Raw genomic sequence first — 24,081 nt, forward strand, 5'->3', positions numbered from 1 at the left:
CTTAGTGGGCGGGCTGGAGTATACTTGTGTATTAGAGAGGATAGGTAGAGGGGAGCAGCGTTGGTGAGAGTTTTGTATGTAAGGGTGACAATTTTGAATTTAATTCTGCTGTGAATGGGGAGCCAATGAAGGGACTCACAGAGAGGTGCAGCAGATACAGATCGACGGGAAAGGTGGATCAGCCTGGCAGAGGCATTTAGGATGGATTGAAGGGGGGAGAGGCGGGAAAGAGGAAGGCCAGCGAGTAGGTTGTTGCAGTAGTCAAGTCGGGAGATAACAAGGGAGTGGATTAATTGCTTTGTGGTGTCAGCGCTCAGAAAAGGGCGAATTTTAGAAATATTTCGTAGATGATTGCGGCAGGATGTAGAAAGCAAATGGATATGGGGGATGAAGGATAAGTTTGAGTCAAGTGTGACTCCGAGGCAGCGGACTTGGGGCGATGGGGAAATGGTGATGCCGTCAACAGGGATAGAGAAGTCAGAAGTTGGACTAGAGCTTGAGGGGGGGATAAGAAGAAGCTCAGTCTTGGACATGTTAATCTTTAGGTGGTGAGAGGCCATCCAGGAAGAAATACCAGATAAGCAGTTGCTGACATGAGAGAGGACAGAGGGAGAGAGAGCAGGGTGGAAAGGTAGATCTGGGTGTCATCAGCATAGAGGTGATATTTGAAACCATAACTGTTGATAAGTTTACCTAGCGAAGAAGTATAGATGGAGAAAAGTAGAGGACCCAGAACAGATCCTTGAGGTACTCCAACAGACAGAGGCATAGGAGAGGAGGAGTCGCCGGCAAATGACACAGAAAAAGACCTGTGAGAAAGATAGGAGTGAATCCAGGAAAGAGCAGTGTCACAGAGGCCAAAAGAGCTAAGGGTCTGTAGGAGGAGGGGGTGGTCAACTGTGTTGAAGGCAGCTGAGAGGTCAATTAAGATGAATATAGAGTAGTGGCCAATATTTTTAGCAGAGAGAAGATCGTTTGTGACCTTGGTAAGGGCAGTCTCAGTTGAGTGTTTTGGGCGGAATCCGGATTGCAGTGGGTCAAGCAAGGAGTTGGCGGACAGGAAGTGGGTTAGACGATTGTAAACTAATTTTTCAAGGAGTTTTGATGTTAGTGAAAGCAGTGATATGGGGCGGTAGCTTTCAGGAGAATTAGGGTTGAGGGAGGGCTTTTTGAGTATAGGAGTGACTTTTGCGTGTTTAAAAGAAGATGGGAATGAGCCGGTAGAGAGAGATAGGTTGAAGATGTGGGTAAGAGCAGGAGTGAGGGTGGAAGATAGGGAGGGAATTAGATGGGAAGGGATAGGGTCGAGTGGGCAGGTAGTGAGGCGTGAGGAAGATAGTAAGGAAGAAACTTCATTCTCAGTGGTTGGATGGAAGTTACAGAGGGTGGCAGAGGGAGTAATTGGGCCTGTTGTTGGAATGTTGCTTCGGATAGTATGTGTTTTGTTTAAAAAGTAGTCTGCCAGGTCTTGAGCACTAAAGACAGGCGGGGGTGGTGGAGCAGGTGGGTAGAGGAGAGAGTTAAAGGTGGAGAAGAGTCGTTTAGGGTTTGAGGAAAGAGTAGATATGAGAGAAGAGAAGTAAGTTTGTTTGGCTAAGTGAAGGGCGGAAGTGTATGAACGAAGAATAAACTTATAGTGTATGAAATCGGGTTCAGAGTGAGTTTTCCTCCAGACACGCTCAGCAGTACGGGAGCATTTTTGCAAATAGCGTGTTTGCTGAGCATGCCAGGGCTGTAACTGACGGCGTGGTGTTTTGCGCAGCTGGGGAGGGGCAAGTGTGTCTAATGCAGGGGAGAGAGTTTTGTTATAGTGGGCTGTAGAGAGATCAGGGCAGGTTATAGTGGAGGTGTGAGGGAGGAGATTTTGAATGATTTTTGAAAATTGGAGCGGATCCACAGCATGTGTATTTCTACAGGTGCGGGGGCGAGATGGAGAAGTGGGTTTAGCTGTTGCATTAATATTATAGGTGACCAGGTGATGGTCTGAAATGGGAAAAGGACGACAGGTGGTGTCAGATATAGAGCAGAGGTAGGAAAATACCAGGTCGACGGAGTGTCCATCACGGTGAGTCGGGAATGGGGTGGATTGTGAGAGACCGAAGGAGGATGTGAGTGAAAGAAGTTTTATAGGCAGCAGGGGCAGATGGGTTGTCAATGGGAATGTTGAAGTCCCCAAGAATTAGGGTTGGTATATTTGAAGAGAGAAAGTGAGGAAGCCAGGCAGCGAAGTTGTCAAAGAATTGGGAGGTTGGTCCAGGAGGGCGATAGATGACTGCCACTTTTAGGGATAGGGGGGAGAACAGACGAATACAGTGGACTTCAAAGGAGGAGAAGGAAAGAGATGGGATTGGAGGTAGGTATTGATAAGTGCAGGAGGGGGAGAGCAGGATGCCAACACCGCCGCCACGTTTCTCACCTTGCCTAGGGGTATGGCTAAAGTGAAGACCACTGTGTGTGAGAGCAGCAATGGAAACAGTGTCAGAAGGAGATAGCCAGGTTTCTGTAATTGCTAAAATGGTGAAAGCATTTGATATAAACAGGTCATGAATTGCTGTAAGTTTGTTGCAGACAGAGCGAGAGTTCCATAGTGCGCAGGTGAAAGGAGTGTATGCGTGTGGGATGCATTGGATGGAAATGAGGTTATGTGTGTTGCTTTTATTAAAGTTTCTATATGGAGTGCGAGATTGGGTAATGGTGGGAATGAGGGTGGGCCCAGGATTTGGATAGCATCAAGATGGAAAGTAAGAGTAGGTGAGAATGAGATTTATAGCAGTGGGGGCATTTCTGTGAGGTGGTGCAGTTTAGTGACATAGATTTTAGAATAGAAAGTAGTTCGTGAGAGCTAAGGTATGGAGAGGAAAGGAGAGAGGGGCCTATATAAACTGCATGTGGAGAAGGGTAAGGTATGAGCATTTGAGCCTGCTTGTGGAATAGACATGAGACTGTTAAAAGAAAAAGCATTTCTGAAAACATAGCAGAATGTTAAGAGCAAAAGTTTTTTTGAAATAAAATATTTTGCTTGCCTCAAATCTTCTTCAAATCTTGTTCAATTCTTGTCTAATTCTCTGTGCTGTCACTTAAAGATAGTTCAGGAGTTAAGAAACAGTGTTTAAATCCAGCAAAGACACAGGGTTTTAAAGGGACATACCAGGAGTTAAAAAACAGTGTTTAAATCCAGCAAAGACACAGGGTTTTAAAGGGACATACCAGGAGTTAAAAAACAGTGTTTAAATCCAGCAAAGACACAGGGTTTTAAAGGGACATACCTGAAAGTAAATGAGAAATAGGGTTAGATTCAGTAGATGTTAAGCTTAAATAAGTAGCGATTTGTGCAGTTGAAATTCTTGTCTAATTCTCAGTGCTGTCACTTAAAGATGGTCACTTAGACAGATGGGAGCTTAGAGAGATGGAATAATCTGCAAACGCTCAGACCCCAAACGCTCAAACCCCCCCAGGGTTTGGGGGGGTTTGTAGCAAAAGAGCTGTTAACTTTAGGGCAATGCCCTACAAAAGGCCATTTTAAGTTCCCCCAAAGGGCCCTTTTAAGGGCCCTTGTAATTTGGGAGGTGGGGGTTTGTATACTGTTATGGGGGGGTTTGTTTTGTTTTGTAGGAAAAGAGCTGTTAAAGTGAATGTAAATTTTGATGCTAAAGTGCCCGGTTTTTAAAACTTCGATTAAAAACAGGGGCACTTTAATTCATCAAAATTTTCATTTTACTCCTGCTGTGAAAAAAAACTTACCTTTTAATCTTCACAGCAGCTCCAGCTTCCTCCTCCCGTTTCAAAGCCTCTTCCTGGGTCTAAAATGAGGCATCGGCTTCCTCCAATCACAGCAGTGAATCAGACACTGAATCCCCCGGGGGGGAAGCTGTGATTGGAGGATGACCTATCAATCATTTCTGACATCAGAAATGGCTTGTGAGACCGGAGCAAGCTGGAGCTGCTGTGAAGATTAAAAGGTAAGTTTTTTTTCACAGCAGGAGTAAAATGTAAATTTTGATGAATTAAAGTGCCCCTGTTTTTAATCAAAGTTTTAAAAACCGGGCACTTTAGCATCAAAATTTACATTCCCTTTAACTGTAGGCCAATGCCCTATAAAAGGCCCTTTTAAGGGCCCTTGGTAGTTTATTATAGATTAGGGTTTTTTTTTTTTTTTTTTTTTATTATTTTTTTTAAAAAGGGTATTAGAATAGAAATATAGAAATATTTTTTATTTTTTTGTATAATTTCATTTTTTGTTTTTGTTTTTTGTAATTGTAGGATTTTTTTGTGATTTTAGTGTTTTTTTTTTAATTTTAGGATTTAGTGTAAGGTAGTTTAGGATTTATTTCATAGGTAAGTTTGTATTTATTTTAACTAGGTAGTTAGTAAATAGTTAATAATTATTTACTAACTAGTCTACCTAGTTAAAATAAATACAAACTTACCTGTGAAATAAAAATAAAACCTAAGCTAGCTACAATATAACTATTAGTTACATTGTAGCTAGTTTGGGTTTTATTTCACAGGTAAGTATGTATTTTGTTTTAATAATGTATTATTTAGTTAATAACTGTAAGTTTAGTTTAGCTCCATTGTAATTATGTTAAAGTTAGGGGGTGTTAGGGTTAGGTTTTGGGTTAGGTTTAGGGTTAATAGTTTCATTTAGATTTTTGCGATGTGGGGGGCTGGCGGTTTTGGGGTTAATAGATTTATTTAGTGGTAGTGATGTGGGAGGCCAGAAGTTTAGGGGTTAATAGCTTTATTTAGTTGCGGCGATGTCGGGGAGAGGTGGAATAGGAGTTAGATAGATTTATTATAGTGTGGGCGATGTTGGGGTGCAGGGGAATAGCGGTTAATAACATTAGTATAGTGGCGGCGATATCGGGAGCGGCAGATTAGGAGTTAAGTTTTATTTCGGTGACGGCGATATCGGGGGTGGCAGGTTAGGGGTGAATAACATTTTGTAGGTGGCAGCAACGTCGGGGCAGCAGATTAGGGGTGTTTAGACGTGGGGTTAATGTTAGGTTTAAACTTTAGGTTTTTTTCCCTATAGAAATCAATGGGGCTGCGTTACGGAGCTTTTTTTTCCACAATCGCAAGTGTTAGGTTTTTTTCTAGCCCGCTCTCCCCATTGATGTCTATGGGGAAAGGCTGCACGAGCACGTCAAAACAGCACTTGTTTTTGGTGTGGTATGGAGCTTAAAAGCACCATATCACACGCACAAGCCGGGTTTTGAAAAACTTGTAATGGCTGCGCTATAGGGGGTTAAATAACACAACTTTTGTTGCATTCATTAATTTCCCTATAGCGCACATAACTCGTAATCTATCTGAACGATATTTATTATGAAAAGTACATTTCTTTGCGGAATCCAGCAAATAATCTGGTTATTCTGTCAGAGCTGGCAGTTGTAGTCTTTGTCAGCTTTAGAGAATCTAGATCAGTATCACTTCTGTTTACTAATTTCTTGGTTCTATGTCACTAGTGGTCATACTATTATGGGCCATTTATCACCCAAAGCAAGTTACTGTGCAAAACAGAACAAACAATTATAGGCTACAGGGTGACATCTAGTGGTTTAATGTACAATGTGCGCCATAATTCCAATGCATATTCCAATATATGAAACCCCCCAAGATCTGCCAACTTATTTCATTAAGTGCTCTCATTTAAATAGACGATATGTCAACAAGAAATATATCATAGGTTTGCATTTGTATCTTAATGGAAGAGTTTATTCAACAATATTATTTCTAAACTATTGTTTTTTTAAAGAATGAAATTGATGTATATTATATGAATAGTTTTAATTAGTAAGTAACCTTTATCATTTAAAAAGTGTATTCAGACTTACTTTTAATACTTTAATACTAAAAATTGTGATTATTATTATTTAAATAGAAATATATTGTCTTGACTTGCCATTTGTTTAAAAATATCATTATGGATCCTTTAAAGGGGCATGAAACACAAAAAAAATTATTTTGTGATTCAGAACACACATTTTAAAATAAAAAAATTTCCTATTTACTTCAATTATCAAATGTGCTTGTTTCTCATTGCATTCTTTATTGGAAAGATACATAGGCAGGTAGTGTGCACATCTAGAGCACTACATGACAGGGAAAAGAGCAGCCATTTACTACCCTTGCAAATATAGAACATTATTGCAAAACTCCTGACATATAGTGATGCAGACAAGTGCACGATTCTGAATTGTTCAACAAAGGATGCCAGGAAAACAATGACAAATTAAACTCTCATTCTCAGAGTATTTGAATTGGGGACAGAGGAGCGCTGTCCCCGAACAGCTTGTAATACCGTTACTTTGGCGCTTCCGAGTTGAGCTTTAGACTTGCCGTCAGCAAATTTTACAAACTTGCGTCTCAAGCTATCCTCGAGTGACAGCTAAGTTCCACTCACAAGATGGCCGCTGCATTGGTCCATATGTATCCGGAAGTGTACTGATTATACTTCCGGAAAACAACACTAGGGAAACTTTGTATATCATGCGTTTCAAGTCAAGGTAAGAACCTGGGTCAAGTAGTTATATTTGATGTATTTTTCGTATTGATGGCGAGACTGGCTCACGTGTACCTTGTGACTGCTGGTTACAAAGTGCTTATCATTTTGTGTGACTGCTGGTTACAAAGTGCCTAACATTTTGTGTAGCAGTGCTCTGTGTGAGTCCCAAAGAGCTAATGTATATTCCCAGCACTGAGATTTCCTAAGAATTTGTCGTTTTCCCTGGTTCTGTACTTCAACTGTCCCCGTCCCTAGGTACTTTCTCTGTGAGGTGGTGCTGGAGGATCCTCGCTGGAGACATAATCTCTCTAATGCAATGATCATACACAACGTGAGGGAGGCGGTGGCTCGCATGCACGGGGATTTTGGAGCTGCAGCTTGTTCAGCAACCCTGACAGGTGAGCTAAGTTGCTGCCTGTTTACACTACTGTACAATGTATTGTATTACAGACGTGTAGCCTGATGGATGTTTAAGTGCGCAAATGTCTTGACATGATGATGTAGGGTTTGTTGTTGGTTCATGGTTAACCCATTGGATGCCAAATGCAGACCTCCGACAGGGGAGGCACTGCTTCCCCTGCCATATGGGGCCAAAGTTTAGTTAAAGTGATGGTAAAGTTACAGTAATGTCGATACGGTATAGCATTTATGTGTCTAAAATAAATATAAGTTTAATTCATCAATTTTTATATATTGCAGTATTAATCAATTTCTAACCTTTATAAATCAATTTTCGGACTTGCACAAATTCAACCCGCATTTTTTTTTTTTTTCCTCCTTGGGTCATATTTTTATATAAACCAATTGAAATGTTGGCCGTTATGCCGCCGTCACTCTACGTCATCCACCCCATTATTAATAAGCGCATGCGCTATTAAATTTTTCTGAAGATGGGAAACCACTCGTGCTCCCGTTTCGCGCATGCGTCCTCTAACATGTAGGAATCCCATACAACGTCTTCGGCTGATTGAACGCAGCATCGGCAAGCAGCGCATGTCCATTTTAAGTCCGATTTGTGAAAGCGCTTTTCTGTGACGTTGAGAGCGGGTGGGACCGCAGAAGACGTCAGTACTTGCTGAAAAAGGAAGTAGGGCTTGGGAGGAGTCAGGAGCCGTACGGTAGGGAATTTGTAATATATTTTCTGGTGCCAAATCTAAAATAACTTAGCGACTTCATTAAATGCAATATTGAGAAATGCTAGGTTGGTTCATTATAGGATAAGTTTACCATCACTTTTTAAATTTTAATTTAAAAATTTTTGTAAATAAATAAATAAATCACCATTTTTTTATTTTCCACCCATGTAATGCTATGGAGAGGGATCATACAGGACTGCATCTCTCCATAGCAAAACATGGATACATTTCTTCAATAGCAGCAGTGCCACCCACTGGTGGTAAAACTCTTAAAACTACCTGAAGCAAAAATAATGACCAATAGGAGGCATCCATCATGATGCCTCTTAGCGAGGGAGCCAATCAGAGAAGTAAAAACTAATTTTAAACTCTTCTTGGCATTATTAGTTATTCAGGATGCAGGGCTGGCCCTGTCTGATGTTCACTAACTTGCTGTTACTGTGATCTAGTCTGTGACCCTCCCACTAGTACAGGCTTCACTAGAAACAAGAGGGGAGAATAAGAATTGGAGGAAGAAGTGCACAGTAAGGGGTATTGTAAGGGTTTATAGCTTTCCTCATTCTGTTAAATGATAGTGTTAATTTTAATGTGAACTGTAAGCTTTCTACTTATTAACAATGTTGACTGTTGTGACTATGAAGTGAGGAGTGCTGGTAATGATAATAGCTTCCCACATTTTGCTGGCAGTTTATTTGAACTTTTTATTGTGAATATGTTTTTATCTTATATTTTTTTAAATATTTTTTTTATTGAGATTCAATTTTATGCACATAAACAATTTATGATAATGAAATCTGTACAGCAAAATACTTTTTATTTATATATATATATATATATATATACACTCACATAAGGAACAGAGAAAGGTATTACGCAAAGTAAACAAAACAAGCTTCAGTGAGACTGCATATACATATACTTAGATAATCACTATGCCATATGGGCTGTATGCCCTCTAAATGTTTTATGGGGCCACTCTTGGGCCCCCAGGACAACATTATGATGTTACAGAGGTTATCAATAGACAAAAGGAGGCCACTCTTGGCCCTCCAATGGAGAATCTCATATTTTTCAATTATTTAACGCAGAAAGTGAATCTGAAATAGCTAACCCACAATTCTTTAGTATATAAGGAGTGAAGAGAAAAACTGTCCCCTAGAATAAAACAAACAAGAATACCATCATAGCACGAATATAAACTTTGGGAATTTCTATGATACGTGTGATAAAACTCGTTGACCTCTAGATTTTCTGGCGAAAATAGTATATACCTGTTCATACATTGCTAATCAACATTATAAGTGGGACTGGAGTGGTCCATTTCTCCGTCTTGATATTGAAATACGTGTAATAGACATTCATGGTAACTAGAACAGACCCAATTCTAAAGTTGAGCTATGCTAGGAACTATCAGGGTATTACCTTATGTGAGGAGAATATGCATGAATGTGGTATGGCACTTTTCTAGCCTTAAACCCTTACTCATTTCTCTCATGTCATCTTATGTAAGTCGGGCCAGCCCCGGCACCCGGGCCGTAGGTAGCAGAACCACCCCAGCTATCCCAACATCACAGTGCGAGGTCAACTCCCCCTGTGGAGCCTGGTGTCTAGAGAGCTCAGTTGTCAATACTCATCCATAAGGGGTCGCTCCACAGCTAGAAGATTATGTAGTAACCTATTTCAATGTGAGGTATTATAGGTCATAGTCAAGATAATTGCCATATAGAGACAGAATTTACAATTATATCACTATCATTGTAGGCATTGATGGGCAGATAAATATACATGACAAGAGCCATAGCTTAAGGACATAAGAATTTGAGATCTTCCTGTCTGTGGACTCTATGCAAAAGTAACCATAGGTGTTAAATATATGTCCTCAGTTAGAGTAGCTGCAAAGTGATATTGAAGCAGCACAGCTATACTAACAGTTTAAACAGTGGTCTCTTCATACATGAAATAGTATTCATGCAGGGATACCTGAAAAATCACACAGTAATAGGAAACAGGTTACAGAGGATTGAACACCCATAAAACGGTTGCACACTCTTACAAACTAGTTTAGATATATATTATTTTTATTATCCTCTCTGATAATTATAGGGTGTATTAGTATATCAGGTAGTGTACACATTTAATAATACTATCCCTGTCAATAATGATAGGTAACATCCTACACACATTTTCATCACTAGTTACTCAGTCAAGGGACACCACAGCTTCATTTGCTCAATACTAGGAGAAATGGAGACAGTATGTTTCCCACCTTTGAGCATGGTACTATATGGTGCGAGCTGAACACAAACAGCGTGGTGGCAGCAATCTATATGAAATTTTTTTAAGTAGTTGCAATATTTACACATAAACAAAATTTAGCCTTAAAGAACATGTTGCTTCACAAGCACTTTACAAAAAATAAAAAAAAAGGAGGGTGCTACAAAAAGCAGTCTATCAGGTTAACTCCTCAAGTCAGTTTACCCCACTCCTCTCTTGTGGAATGGGTTCTCATGCTGTTGTGAGGTGTAAAGTGGGGAGAGCGTCTGTCCCATGGTTGATTTCACCTGCATGGTCGCCTATGTTGCAGGACATCCATGAGAATGGGACCGCAGCCCTCAAAAACAATGTGGGTCTGGGGAGCCTGCCACATAGTGCTTGGACCATATGTGGAGTTAGTGGTAGAAGCCTTTAGGGGAGGTAGCACAGCAGCTGTATATGTGCTATGACCCTGTTGCCGGCTGTTAAGTTATAGCGGGGCCCTCCGACAGGACTCAGAGGCAAGATGGCTAGTGGTATTTCGGGACAGCGATCCGTTCTGCTCCTCAACATAGAGCAAGTTGTGACTGTATTCCAGGTAGCAGAGGGTGTATCATTGTGGTGGGAGACCAGAGTCAATGTGTCACCAGGAAGCCCAGGGGGGTGAGTAGTCCCGCAGTCCACTGTAGGAAAAATATTAACTGAAGCCGGTATTTCGTAGGATTGAGTGGGGTGCTGCGTCGGCTGCTTTAAGGGCCTATTCTCAGGCCTGCAAGAAAACCCAGAGTCCAGCTGCTTCTGTTTTGAGTCACATTGTTTCCTCCCATGGTTCCCCGAGCATTTTCCAGGACTGCAGGCTTCAACCGATACAAGCTGCTCTTCAGGTGAATGCCACATGACTGCAGAGCTGTCAATAGAAGTTTGTTCGGATGGGGCCTTTGTAGGTATCTGGCTAGCTCCAACGGCTGTACACAACTGTGATAGTTCCCCAAAGCTGGCGGTAATTAGATCGGATAAGTTCCGGTAATGCGCCTCTAGTAGATTGACCACCATGCCCTCGAGGTGCTGCCACTCGAGTGCCATAGCTCTGTCAGCGATGTGGGTAGTGGAAGGTATGAGAAGGTAGCCTCAAAAGCTTATGGGCTGCTAGGTGGGAGAGGGAAAGGACAGCTTACAAAGCTGCTATACCCGGATAACCGGGGGTGTTAGGTGAAGGTCTGGCCGCTTCTAGGCCGCCACTGCGTACCTCACCGTTCCAGTACTTCAAGACAGAAGTTGGAGTCTCATTTTAGATCAAACTGTTCAGCAAATGTTGTCATTTTAATATAAGTTAATTTTAATCCTAGATGGAGCCATAGTTAAGCGATATGCAGTGGATAAATATGCTCAACTCTTCAGCCACTGAAATAAACAACCATCATGGCCGCCGCCCCGAAGCATCCCCCTTATTGTGAATATTTTGTTTTTAATGTGATCTGGTAATTTGCTGCTTTTTATCAAGTTAACGACATTGACTGAAGAGCATGCTTTATTACTACAGCTCTCAGTAAGTATTGTGTTGTCACTAGCTGGTGCCCTTGTGCAAAAAAAGGAAATATTAGTGCCTTTTTTATGCAGGAACCTCTTCTGGTCTGTATAATAAACAATGTACTTTCCCTCCTGTAAAACAGTCAGTGCTGAGTACACTCCTATGTCCTGTCACCCAAAATATAAGGTGAGATCTACTGGGCCCAGACACTTCTGAGTATCTTAGTTATGTGCACTGAATATTAAAGAGAACAAAACTGCGCTAATTTTGTTTCTATATATGTGGATTAGATAGGCTGATTGATTTAAGGTCAGTACTTCACTCTGTCATCCTACAGTTGTTTCCCTTCAATAAATACACTTTTCTACTGCAGTTTCCCATGCTTTTGGGTTTTCCTGTTTATAACACCTCACTTTGTATTGTCTATTTGTAATATAATGATCGGTCTGTCATTTATTAAAAAGCATAGTTTTTATATTTTTAGTATAATTTTTTTTAATATGATTATATATATTAGTGGTTTTCATATTAAATCCACAAGTTAAAGTGAGCTGTGATATCTCTCAGGAAATGTATGGGGACAGGGAGTCTTGCATCTTGCCTGGTATATTGTGACATTTAGCTGGCATTCATGGGAGTAGGGGAACTGATTGGACAGTTTTAATATGGTAAATGATGAGTGGCATAAATCGGGGAAGGGAGTCATGTGGCAGAAAACTGTAATAAGTGGCTTTAAAAGGCCTTTAATCTTAATCAAATGTAGTGTATTACTGGCACACAGTAAGTAGGAGCAGGGGGCCACTCCATCTTGTCAAGTTAGTGCCTCTGTATGTCTGAGTGTGTTTCTGTATCTATGTTTGTGAGTGTGTGTTTCTATGTATGTGTGGGGGGCCCTGATTAATGGTTTTGTAATGGGCTGTACAAGGATGTCAGTAGTATGTTAGGACCCCTAAAGCAGAACATGCTGTGATCTGAGATGTCATTGCAGAAAATGCAGCATGTCTGCAGAAAGAATAGGACACATGCAGGAACTGTTAGCGCTTTCACTTTGTAGCGCTGCTCTGTATCGGGCTGTTGTCTTCAAACTGCACTGTGCTCTGGCTGCACTGTGTAAGTTTTCCTTAACACAGTGCATCCAGAGCAAAGTGCTGTTTGAAGAGAACAGTCAAATATGGAGCAGTGCTGCAAAGCAGCACTGTATTTATTGCTGATAAATCTTCTTTTCTCTTGTTAAGTGTGTTCAGTCCACGGGTCATCCATTACTTATGGGATATATTCTCCTTCCCAACAGGAAGTTGCAAGAGGATCACCCAAGCAGAGCTGCTATATAGCTACTCCCCTCACATGTCATATCCAGTCATTCTCTTGCAACCCTCAACAAAGAAGGTCGCGAGAGGAGTTGGAGTTTTTACTTAATTTTCTTCAATCAAAAGTTTGTTATTTTAAATGGCACCGGAGTGTGCTGTTTTTTCTATCTCAGGCAGTATTTGGAAGAAGAAACTGCCTGCGTTTTCTATGATCTTAGCAGGCGTAACTAAGATCCACTGGCTGTTCTCGACATTCTGAGGAGTGGGGTAACTTCAGAAAATGGGAATAGCATGCGGGGTCTCCCGCAAATGAGGTATGTGCAGTACAATATTTTCTGGGAATGGAATTGACTAAGAAAACACTGCTGTTACCCGTATGATGTAAGTACAGCCTTAAATGCAGTAGTAGTGACTGGTATCAGGCTGATAAATGTATGCACAGTAGAGTTATTTTCTAGGGACTAGAATTTGACTGAAAAAATACTGTTAATACTGATATAATGTGTGAGCCTTAACTGCAGTAGAAGCGACTGGTAGCAGGCTTAGTAATAACTTTACACAGCATCTGAAATGTTGTTTTTTCAAACGTTTACTGGCATGTTAATCGTTTTGTGAGGTACTTTGGTGATCTTTTTGGGCATGATTTTTTTCCACATGGCTAACGTATATTTCTGCATAGAAACCGTTATATCAGGTCTCCCACTGTTGTAATAGGAGTGGGAGGGACCTTTTTTTAGCGCCTTGTTGCGCAGTTAGAATTCTAGCACAGTCTTCCTGCTTCTTCCTCTTTGATCCAGGACGTCTCCAGAGAGCTCAGGGATCTTCAAAAGTCGTTTTTGAGGGAGGTAATCAGTCACAGCAGACCTGTGATAAAAGCGTTAAATCTTAATTTGATATCCGTTTTTGGGTACTGAGGGGTTAATCATCCTTTTGCTAATGGGTGCAATCCTCTGCTAATTAATACATTTAAAGAATTGTTGACTATAACTGAATTAGTTCTTTGTTATTCAACTGTGTTTTTTTAAAAAAGCGCTGCAGCGTTTTTTATATTGCTTGTAAACTTATTGAAAGTAATTTCCAAGCTTGCTAGCTTCATTGCTAGTCTGTTTAAACATGTCTGATACAGAGGAATCTGCTTGTTCATTATTTTTAAAAGCCGATGTGGAGCCCAATAGAAATATGTGTACCAATTGTATTGATATTACTTTGAATAAAAGTCAATCTGTACCGATAAAGAAATTATCACCAGACAACGAGGGGGAAGTTATGCCGTCTAACTCTCCTCACGTGTCAGTACCTTCGTCTCCCGCTCGGGAGGTGCGTAAGATTGAGGCGCCAAGTACATCAAGGCCCTTACAAATCACTTTACATGATATGGCTAATGTTATGAAAGAAGTATTATACAATATGCCCGAGTTAAGAGGCAAGCGCGACAGCTCTGGGTTAAGGACAGAGCGTGCCGATGACACGAGAGCCATGTCTGATACTGCGTCACAATTTGCAGAACATGAGGACGGAGAGCTTCATTCTGTGGGTGACGGTTCTGATTCGGGGAGACCGGATTCAGAAATTTCAAATTTAAGCTTGAGAACCTCCGCGTGTTGCTAGGGGAGGTGTTAGCGGCTCTGAATGATTGTGACACGGTGGCAATCCCAGAGAAATTATGTAGGCTGGATAAATACTATGCGGTACTGGTGTGTACTGACGTTTTTCCTATACCAAAGAGGCTTACAGAGATTATTAGCAAGGAGTGGGATAGACCCGGTGTGCCTTTTTCCCCTCCTCCGATATTTAGAAAAATGTTCCCTATAGACGCCACCACACGAGACTTATGGCAGACGGTCCCTAAGGTGGAGGGAGCAGTTTCTACTTTAGCCAAGCGTACCACTATCCCGGTGGAGGATAGCTGTGCTTTCTCAGATCCAATGGATAAAAAATTAGAGGGTTACCTTAAGAAAATGTTTGTTCAACAAGGTTTTATATTACAGCCTCTTGCATGCATTGCGCCTGTCACTGCTGCAGCGGCATTCTGGTTTGAGTCTCTGGAAGAGGCGATTCGCACAGCACCATTGGATGAATCTTTGAGCAAGATTAGAACCCTTAAGCTGGCTAATGCGTTTGTTTCGGATGCCGTAGTGCATTTAACCAAACTTACGGCTAAGAATTCCGGATTCACCATACAGGCGCGCAGAGCGCTATGGCTTAAATCCTGGTCAGCAGATGTAACTTCTAAGTCTAAACTACTAAACATTCCTTTCAAAGGGCAGACCTTATTCGGGCCAGGCTTGAAGGAAATTATTGCTGACATTACTGGAGGTAAGGGCCACACCCTTCCTCAGGACAGGGCCAAATCAAAGGCCAAACAGTCTAATTTTCGTGAAGGAACTACTGCTCGTTACAGACAGGGTTGGAAAGGCAACCAGTCATGGAACAAGGGCAAGCAGGCCAGAAAGCCTACTTCCGCCCCTAAGACAGCATGAAGACAGGGCCCCCTTTCCGGAGACGGATCTAGTGGGGGGCAGACTTTCTCTCTTCGCCCAGGCTTGGGCAAGAGATGTACAGGATCTCTGGACGTTGGAGATTATATCTCAGGGATACCTTCTGGATTTCAAAACTTCTCCTCCACAAGGGAGGTTTCATCTGTCAAGGTTATCAACAAACCTAGTAAAGAAAGAGGCATAGTGGTGGCTCCGTACCTAGACGACATTCTGATACAAGAGTCAAGTTTTCAAAATGCAAAGTCTCATACAGAGATAGTTCTAGCATTTCTGAGGTCGCATGGGTGGAAAGTGAATGTGGAAAAGAGTTCTCTGTTACCACTCACAAGGGTCCCTTTTCTAGGGACTCTTATAGATTCTGTAGAGATGAAGATTTACCTGACTGAGTCCAGGTTATCAAAGATTCTCAATGCTTGCCGTGTCCTTCACTCCATTCCAAGCCCATCAGTAGCTCAGTGCATGGAAGTAATCGGCTTAATGGTCGCGGCAATGGACATAGTGCCATTTGCGTGCCTACATCTCAGACCGCTGCAACTATGCATGCTAAGTCAATGGAACGGGGATTACTCAGATCTGTCCCCTTTGCTAAATCTGGACCAGGAGACCAGAGATTCTCTTCTCTGGTGGTTGTCACGGGTTCATCTGTCCAAAGGAATGACTTTTCGCAGACCAGATTGGACGATTGTAACAACAGATGCCAGCCTACTAGGCTGGGGAGCAGTCTGGAACTCCCTGAAGGCTCAGGGATTGTGGACTCAGGAGGAGAGACTCCTCCCGATAAACATTCTAGAATTAAGAGCAATATTCTATGCTCTTCTAGCTTGGCCTCAGTTAGCAACACTGAGGTTCATCAGATTTCAGTCGGACAACATCACGACTGTGGCTTACATCAATCATCAAGGGGGAACCAGGAGTTCCCTAGCGATGTTGGAAGTCTCGAAGATAATTCGCTGGGCAGAGTCTCACTCTTGCCACCTGTCAGCGATCTACATCCCAGGCGTGGAGAACTGGGAGGCGGATTTTCTAAGTCGCCAGACCTTTCATCCGGGGGAGTGGGAACTCCACCCGGAGGTATTTGCTCAACTGATTCGTCGTTGGGGCAAACCGGATCTGGATCTCATGGCATCTCGCCAGAACGCCAAGCTTCCTTGTTACGGATCCAGGTCCAGGGACCCGGGTGCGGTGCTGGTAGATGCACTAGCAGCCCCTTGGGTTTTCAACATAGCTTATGTGTTTCCACCTTTTCCGTTGCTACTTCGACTGATTGCCAGGATCAAACAGGAGAGAGCATCAGTGATTCTGATAGCGCCTGCGTGGCCACGCAGGACCTGGTATGCAGACCTAGTGGACATGTCGTCCTGTCCACCATGGTCTCTACCCCTGAGGCAGGACCTTCTATTTCAGGGTCCTTTCAACCATCCAAACCTAATTTCTCTGAGGCTGACTGCTTGGAAATTGAACGCTTGATTCTATCAAAGCGTGGGTTTTCGGATTCGGTTATTGATACATTAATACAGGCACGGAAGCCTGTTACCAGAAAAATTTACCACAAGATATGGCGTAAATATTTATATTGGTTTGAATCCAAGAGTTACTCATGGAGTAAGGTTAGGATTCCTAGGATATTGTCTTTTCTACAAGAGGGTTTAGAAAAGGGCTTATCCGCTAGTTCACTAAAGGGACAGATTTCTCTTCTGTCCTTTTACACAGGCGTCTGGCAGAGAATACAGACGTCCAGGCTTTTTGTCAGGCTTTGGCTAGGATTAAGCCTGTGTTTAAAACTGTTGCTCCTCCGTGGAGCTTGAAATTGGTTCTTAAAGTACTTCAGGGTGTTCCGTTTGAACCCCTTCATTCCATTGATATTAAGCTTTTATCTTGGAAAGTTCTGTTTTTGATGGCTATTTCCTCGGCTCGAAGAGTCTCTGAGTTATCTGCCTTACATTGTGATTCTCCTTATCTGATCTTTCATTCAGACAAGGTAGTCCTGAGTACTAAACCTGGGTTTTTACCTAAGGTTGTTTCTAACAGGAATATCAATCAAGAGATTGTTGTTCCATCGTTATGCCCTAATCCTTCTTCAAAGAAGGAACGTCTTTTGCATAATCTAGACGTGGTCCGTGCCCTGAAGTTCTACTTACAGGCAACTAAAGATTTTCGACAAACTTCTTCTCTGTTTGTCGTTTACTCTGGACAGAGGAGAGGTCAAAAGGCTTTGGCTACCTCTCTATCTTTTTGGCTTCGTAGCATAATACGCTTAGCCTATGAGACTGCTGGACAGCAGCCTCCTGAAAAAATTACAGCTCATTCCACTAGAGCTGTGGCTTCCACCTGGGCCTTTAAGAATGAGGCTTCTGTTTTGCAAGGCTGCAACTTGGTCTTCACTTCATACTTTTTACAAATTTTACAAATTTGACACTTTTGCTTCTTCGGAGGCTGTTTTTGGGAGAAAGGTTCTACAGGCAGTGGTTCCTTCTGTTTAATGTTCCTGCCTTGTCCCTCCCATCATCCGTGTACTTTAGCTTTGGTATTGGTATCCCATAAGTAATGGATGACCCGTGGACTGAACACACTTAACAAGAGAAAACATAATTTATGCTTACCTGATAAATTTATTTCTCTTGCAATGTGTTCAGTCCACGGCCCGCCCTGTCTTTTTGAGGCAGGTTCTAAATTTTAAATTATAACTCCAGTCACCACTGCACCCTATAGTTTCTCCTTTCTCGTCTTGTTTTGGTCGAATGACTGGATATGACATGTGAGGGGAGGAGCTATATAGCAGCTCTGCTTGGGTGATCCTCTTGCAACTTCCTGTTGGGAAGGAGAATATATCCCATAAGTAATGGATGACCCGTGGACTGAACACACTACAAGAGAAATAAATTTATCAGGTAAGCATAAATTATGTTTTTTTTCTCTGCAGCTTATTTGCAATGTAATTTTCAGCTGCTGCGCTATATTAAAAAACTTTAAAAATTGCTTTATTCTCCAGTTAATCAACACATTGCAATTCAATTGGTGCTTTAATGTAACTGCCTAATTTAAATTTTCAAAATGATCTGCAGAAAATGTTTTCATTAAAAAAAATCTCATCGCAGAAAGTGAAAAAAAGTTCTGCCTCTGGGGTTATGACTGTATATGGATGTGACTGTCAGCAGTTTTTTGGAAATGTACATGATGTCAGCAGTATGCTAGGGCTGTACATGGATGTTAGTAAAAAAATTTTTTAAAAAAAAATAAATATATATATATATATATATATATATATATATATATATATATATATATATATATATATATATATATACACACACATTTTTATTTTTTACAATAAAATTCTGTTTTTATAGCCTTATTTTTATAATTTCTTAGGTGCTTTGCTTCCCTTGTATTTTAACTATTAGATATATAATTTCATAGTGGGCAGGGTTTTAGTACTTGAGCCACTGAGTTGTACTTGCCCCCTGGTTCCAAAATTGCCAGTCATCCCCTGCATTTTTTATGCATTAGTTGCATTAGGGAGATTCTGGTTTTAACATGGGGTCAGATTGTTTGGAAGCCTTGTTTGTGTGCTTGCGAGTATTTCATCCTGCCTGGGTCAGAATTCAGTCTACACCAAAATCGCTATTTAAAAAGATACATAATGCCTTTACAACCCATTCCCCAGCTTTGCACAATTAACATTATTATATTAATATACTTTATAACCGTTAGTCTCTAAATTTCTGACTGTTTAAGCCACTACAGACAGCCACTTATCACATGCTTTTTTATTAGCTTTTTCACAAGAGACTGCTAATTTATGTGTGCCATATAGATAACATTGTGCTCTCTCCCGTGGAGTTGTGCAGGACACAGCACTAACTGGCTAAAATGCAAGTCAATAGATAATAAATAAATAGCTCTGAGATAAGGGGACTGTCTGCAGAGGCTTAAAAACAAGATATTAGATACAATTCTAATCATTATTGTGTAACCTGCTAATTTAACCGTAAATTTAAGTTACCTCTATTAGGTTCATATATGTGCTTCTCAGGCGTATCATAGCACTGCTCACTAGCCTCTGAGCTCACCGCACGTCACTATATACACATCCACAACATTCTTACATAGCAGCACTCACTTTGTAGCCATTGTGACCTTATGGGGGTGATGTTGTGGTATCCACAATATTGCGGTCAGGGTGAACTTCCCAATTAGAACCTGCATTTATGTAAATAATTTTCAAGTTCACTGGTGAAATTCTTTGCTTGCCAAAGAGGGCTAAAGTGCAAGGGTAAAACACTGTATATAAAAGTAAACATAGTTATCTGGTTTTTTTTTTTTACAGTCAAATATTTGAATGCATATACTGGAATTATTCTGTTTCGATGTCGAAAAGATTTTCATAAACTTCTTTGGACATCTCTTCCCTTCATCACCAGCCTGGATAATTGGGGACAGAAGTGTCCATGTTTCATAAACACATTACATGTTGCAGGTATGTGTGTGTATGTGTGTATATGTATATGTATATGTATATATATATATATATATATATATATATATATATATATATATATATATATATATATATATATATATATATATATATATATAATTATTGGGAAAGAACCAATGGCACTACTTATAAGTGAAAACAAACGTTCCCATATATATTGTTTTACTTATTTGTAAATATTTCTATGGGGTAGGTGCTTGTACTAATCAACATTGAGGAGGGAATCAGTAAAGAACTGATGCACAAAGTACAAATATAGCACTCACAACATTTGGATTTGCATATAGTTGTGTATCATGCAAAAAGAACACACAGAAAAAATTAAAACTTAACTTTTATTTGATAATTGAAATGTTAAGAACAAGGGTCGGGGAAATGCATTAAAAATTACCAAATGCTTACTCCGTGCATGTGGATTAGACCTAAATAATCAATAATGGATTTATACCTACTGGTCTGGTGTAGGTCGCAATCAAAATAAGGAAAAAGGTAGAAGACCTCTGGAGTAAAGATTCTTATCAAGGTACAGCAGTATATGTATATTATGGAAAGTGCTGGATGTTATATTAGTAACTATTTACGGTATGGATAATCCATCGAACTAGGGCAAAGATTCCTGTTATACTATGCCTCCATAGATATGTCATGCTTGAATATCTTCCCCGTGATAAGGGAATATACCTGTTAATTCCTTTGATGTATCTCTAAAGTGCAGGAGATATATAAGAAAGGACCGTAAGTGTATTTCCGGAGTGAAGATATGTTTATCTGAGTCGTATTGGTATCTTTAGATCATAAGTATATCCCAGAATTTAGGTATAATTTCTTAACATTTCAATTATCAAATAAAAGTTAAGTTTTAATTTTTTCTTTGTGTTCTTTTTGCATGATACACAACTATATGCAAATCCAAACGTTGTGAGTGCTATATTTGTACTTTGTGCTTCAGTTCTTTACTGATTCCCTCCTGTGTGTGTGTGTGTATATATATATATATATATATATATATATATATATATATATATATATATATATATATATATATATATATATATATATATATATATATATATATATATATATATATATATATTTATATATATATATATATATATATATATATATATATATATATATATATATATATATATATATATATTTATATATATATATATATTTATTTCAGTGTTCTCTACAGAAAATTTTGCCAACTGGGTGGCATTATAAATTAGCCAGATGGTGGCAGTGCAATACTTTATAATGTTGTTAAATGTTCTGCTATCAAAAGCACAAAATTAATTGCATAATATAACTTAAATTTATTTAATGACAACACATGCTATTAACATTGAAAAATGTTAATATTAGATCATTTTTGCATAATATTAGCTAAAATTCTAGCCAGGTGGTCAGTAAAATCATCTGGGTGATGCATCCATTGAAAAAGTCCTGGGGAAAACTGTGTTTGTGTTTGGCGGTATTTTTCTAAGTTTTCCTTAGCAGCATGTGAGCACATGTAGTGGCATCTATTTATATCAAATAAAATAAATTAGCCATGCATAAGAAATTTCTACAATGTTTTTATAGGCACAATACGAACCTGTCAGAAATTCCTCATTCAGTATAACAAGAAGCAACTCCTACGTCTACTTGAAAATTGCACAAATAATGGTAAGATATACTTTACAGATCTTACTTGGCTATTGCTGCTAATCTTGGCTAAAGTGTGCAGTGATCCTACACCCTTTGACTGCAAAGAAGGTAGAATTTGATGCTAAATGTTTATGTTCTGTTGTATTTCATCAGCACTTTTCTTGTTTCAGAGGAGAAAGAAGCTATACAGAAGTCTGTATCTAGCTGCTTTTTGCACACTGTAGAAGAATCAGAGTTTGCATTGGATGAAGAGGATATGTAAATCTGACCATTAATGGAATTTGTACCACATATGACAGTGCAAAAGATTGGTTACCGGTACATATTTTTTACTACATTATTCAAAGGCTGTTTGTGCCTTTTTCTAGGACAATTATTTATTTTCATGAGCTTATGAAATATATACGCCTTTTTTTTTTTTTTTAAAGAAGAGGTGCTATTGTTTATTACCAACTCGCAAGATGTGTTGCCACTAAAACCAGAAGTGTATTTTTGTTTTAAAAAAATAAACCTTAGTGTATAATTAAACAATGTCCATTAACCTTACACTAATATATAGCTATATTTCTGTTTTGTTTTGTTTTCCTTAATTTTATTCCAAGCTAAAAGGTAAGTATAGTATAGAACTTATAGTAATAAGAAACTTACATATAAGGGTACATCAAATGCGCCAACATATAGCTTTGATAACAAACAGACAAAAAAATTCTCATGGGAGACTATTAATAAAATCAACAGCGAGAAAAAAGGAAAAATCCTAAGTAGAAGAGAATCAAAACATGCCAATCTATCTGCGACTTTCTGTATTACTCAAGAGGCCACTCACGGAGCCCCAAAGCCTGTGAAGCTATTGTAGTAGCAGAAAGTACCTTGAAATAGAGGAGACCACTCTTGTGTCTATGTAAAACCTCTCTTTAATAATATAAAGTAGGCTTCTAGAAAAGCTTATATAGGGAAGATATTTATACTGTGGTTGTCTAAAAGACTACTTATGGACCTCCATAAGATATAATAGAATACGCAGGGATCCCACATGGTAAAACTATTGGTCTACCAATTAATTCCAAAGCTTGGGAAAGTCTAATAGAGCACTATGGTCTTAAGATATCAAACTCCTTACAACAGAATAGATCCTTTGTTCTATTCAAAAGGTTAGAGAGAAAAAAGATTTAGTAAGGGCGGTCAAAGCTAAAGATATCTAGAAATTATAAATGTATGTTTACAGAAATACTTAGGTGACACTTGTCAAATATAAAATGTCTGGGAAAAGAAATTTTATCAATTAAATATTTTATTTATTTACAAGTCACTAAAATAAACATAAGAGGTTGATAAAATGCAATAAAAATCGGGACGTCTCCCTAGACATACAACGCTCAATTCACATTCATAAGGTCCTAATATCCATCTAGATAGTGCTTTTGCATAGTAAAAAATATATATATAAAATTAGATTTTAGATGTATAAGTGTACAAAATAAGTTGAGCACAAGATGAATACAAAACAACTTAAAAGGCAACAGGTGTCTTTGTAGAAACACTTTTGGTGTAAAAGTTTGTGAGGAGTAGCAAAGCTTGTAAAAAAAAGCAATGTCCCGTTCTGATGGGAACAGATGACTACTGTCACATATATAAGGCAAGAAGGCTGTTATTCATACCATCCGATAAAACGTTATCGAGCTTTTACCTTGATCATCAATGTTCCTAAGAGGACAGTACTCCGTGTTTGCTCCGAGCTGATTTTCTCAGTTGTCCGTGAGTTCACCCCTCATGACTTTAGCGTCTGACGTCACGGATGACACTCGGGGGGCTCGTCTCGGCCCAACCAACCAGCCTTTTCTGTCAGTCTCTAACAGGAGAAAAAAACCTCTTGAATAATACAAAACTCTCAGTGAGAGTGATTACAATCTTAGCCTGCCCTTGGTGCTATGCACGCAGGCACTATGGTATTTGCAGAGTAAAAGAATATACAATAACCTGGGTTATGAAAGTCTTGTGAGTTATGGCCAAACTCTAAATATAAGGAAGGTTTGAGGTCACAGCATTCTTTTATTCTGCGTGCATAGCACTAAGGGCAGGCGAAGATTGTAATCACTCTCACTGAGAGTTTTGTATTATTCAAGAGTGGACAAGAGGTTTTTTTCTCCTGTTAGAGACTGACAGAAAAGACTGGTTGGTTGGGCCGAGACGAGTCCCCCGAGTGTCATCCGTGACGTCAGACGCCGAAGTCACGAGGGGTGAACTCGCGGACAACTGAGAAAATCATAAATAAAAAGAGAGAAGCGCTCAACCTGGGAACGAACAATAGCATAATAGCTTGTTCTATGGCTAGTTACCACCCAAGAAGCAGCCTCTTTTTGCTCAACATGTGCCTTTCACAGAGAAGAACTTTCCTGAAGCATATCAGTCTGATCCTGACTTCACAGTACAGTCCAGCCCCGAAATACCAGGCAATTCCTCTCTGAACGAGAGAAACCGCAAAACCCCAGAGGTACATTTCGGCCTATTGTGGGCCTCGTCAGTGAGGTGCAGCCATATCCCTCTAGGCACACTGAGCAACGGGTCCATGTCTGAATTCCTGCATCACACTTAGGGAGACTTCCCAAAATGTCATAATTGGCATAAATAAAAAGAGAGAAGCGCTCAACCTGAGAACGAACAATAGCATAATAGCTTGTTCTATGGCTAGTTACCACCCAT

At 39.9% G+C, this 24,081-nt stretch overlaps 1 protein-coding gene across 1 annotated transcript; it reads left to right on the forward strand.

Moving 5' to 3' along the window:
* Positions 1–6,443: 6,443 nt before the first annotated feature.
* POP5 (POP5 homolog, ribonuclease P/MRP subunit) lies at positions 6,444–21,945 on the forward strand. The gene is made up of 5 exons (XM_053700528.1): positions 6,444–6,509; positions 6,764–6,906; positions 19,558–19,707; positions 21,316–21,399; positions 21,552–21,945. Exons 1-5 carry the CDS (start codon positions 6,493–6,495, stop codon positions 21,641–21,643), a joined length of 486 nt encoding a protein of 161 aa, XP_053556503.1. The 5' UTR covers positions 6,444–6,492; the 3' UTR covers positions 21,644–21,945.
* Positions 21,946–24,081: the final 2,136 nt, after the last annotated feature.

The sequence above is a fragment of the Bombina bombina genome, chromosome 2 (genome assembly GCF_027579735.1).
Source record: "Bombina bombina isolate aBomBom1 chromosome 2, aBomBom1.pri, whole genome shotgun sequence".
NCBI classification, from domain to species: domain Eukaryota; kingdom Metazoa; phylum Chordata; class Amphibia; order Anura; family Bombinatoridae; genus Bombina; species Bombina bombina.

What these genes read in the sequence shown, in the direction of transcription:
- POP5 (XM_053700528.1), top strand. An exon ending in TTGTTCAGCAACCCTGACAG is followed by an intron (nt 6,907 to 19,557) that starts GTGAGCTAAGTT and finishes TTTTTTTTACAG; the next exon opens with TCAAATATTTGAATGCATAT. An exon ending in AAACACATTACATGTTGCAG is followed by an intron (nt 19,708 to 21,315) that starts GTATGTGTGTGT and finishes ATGTTTTTATAG; the next exon opens with GCACAATACGAACCTGTCAG.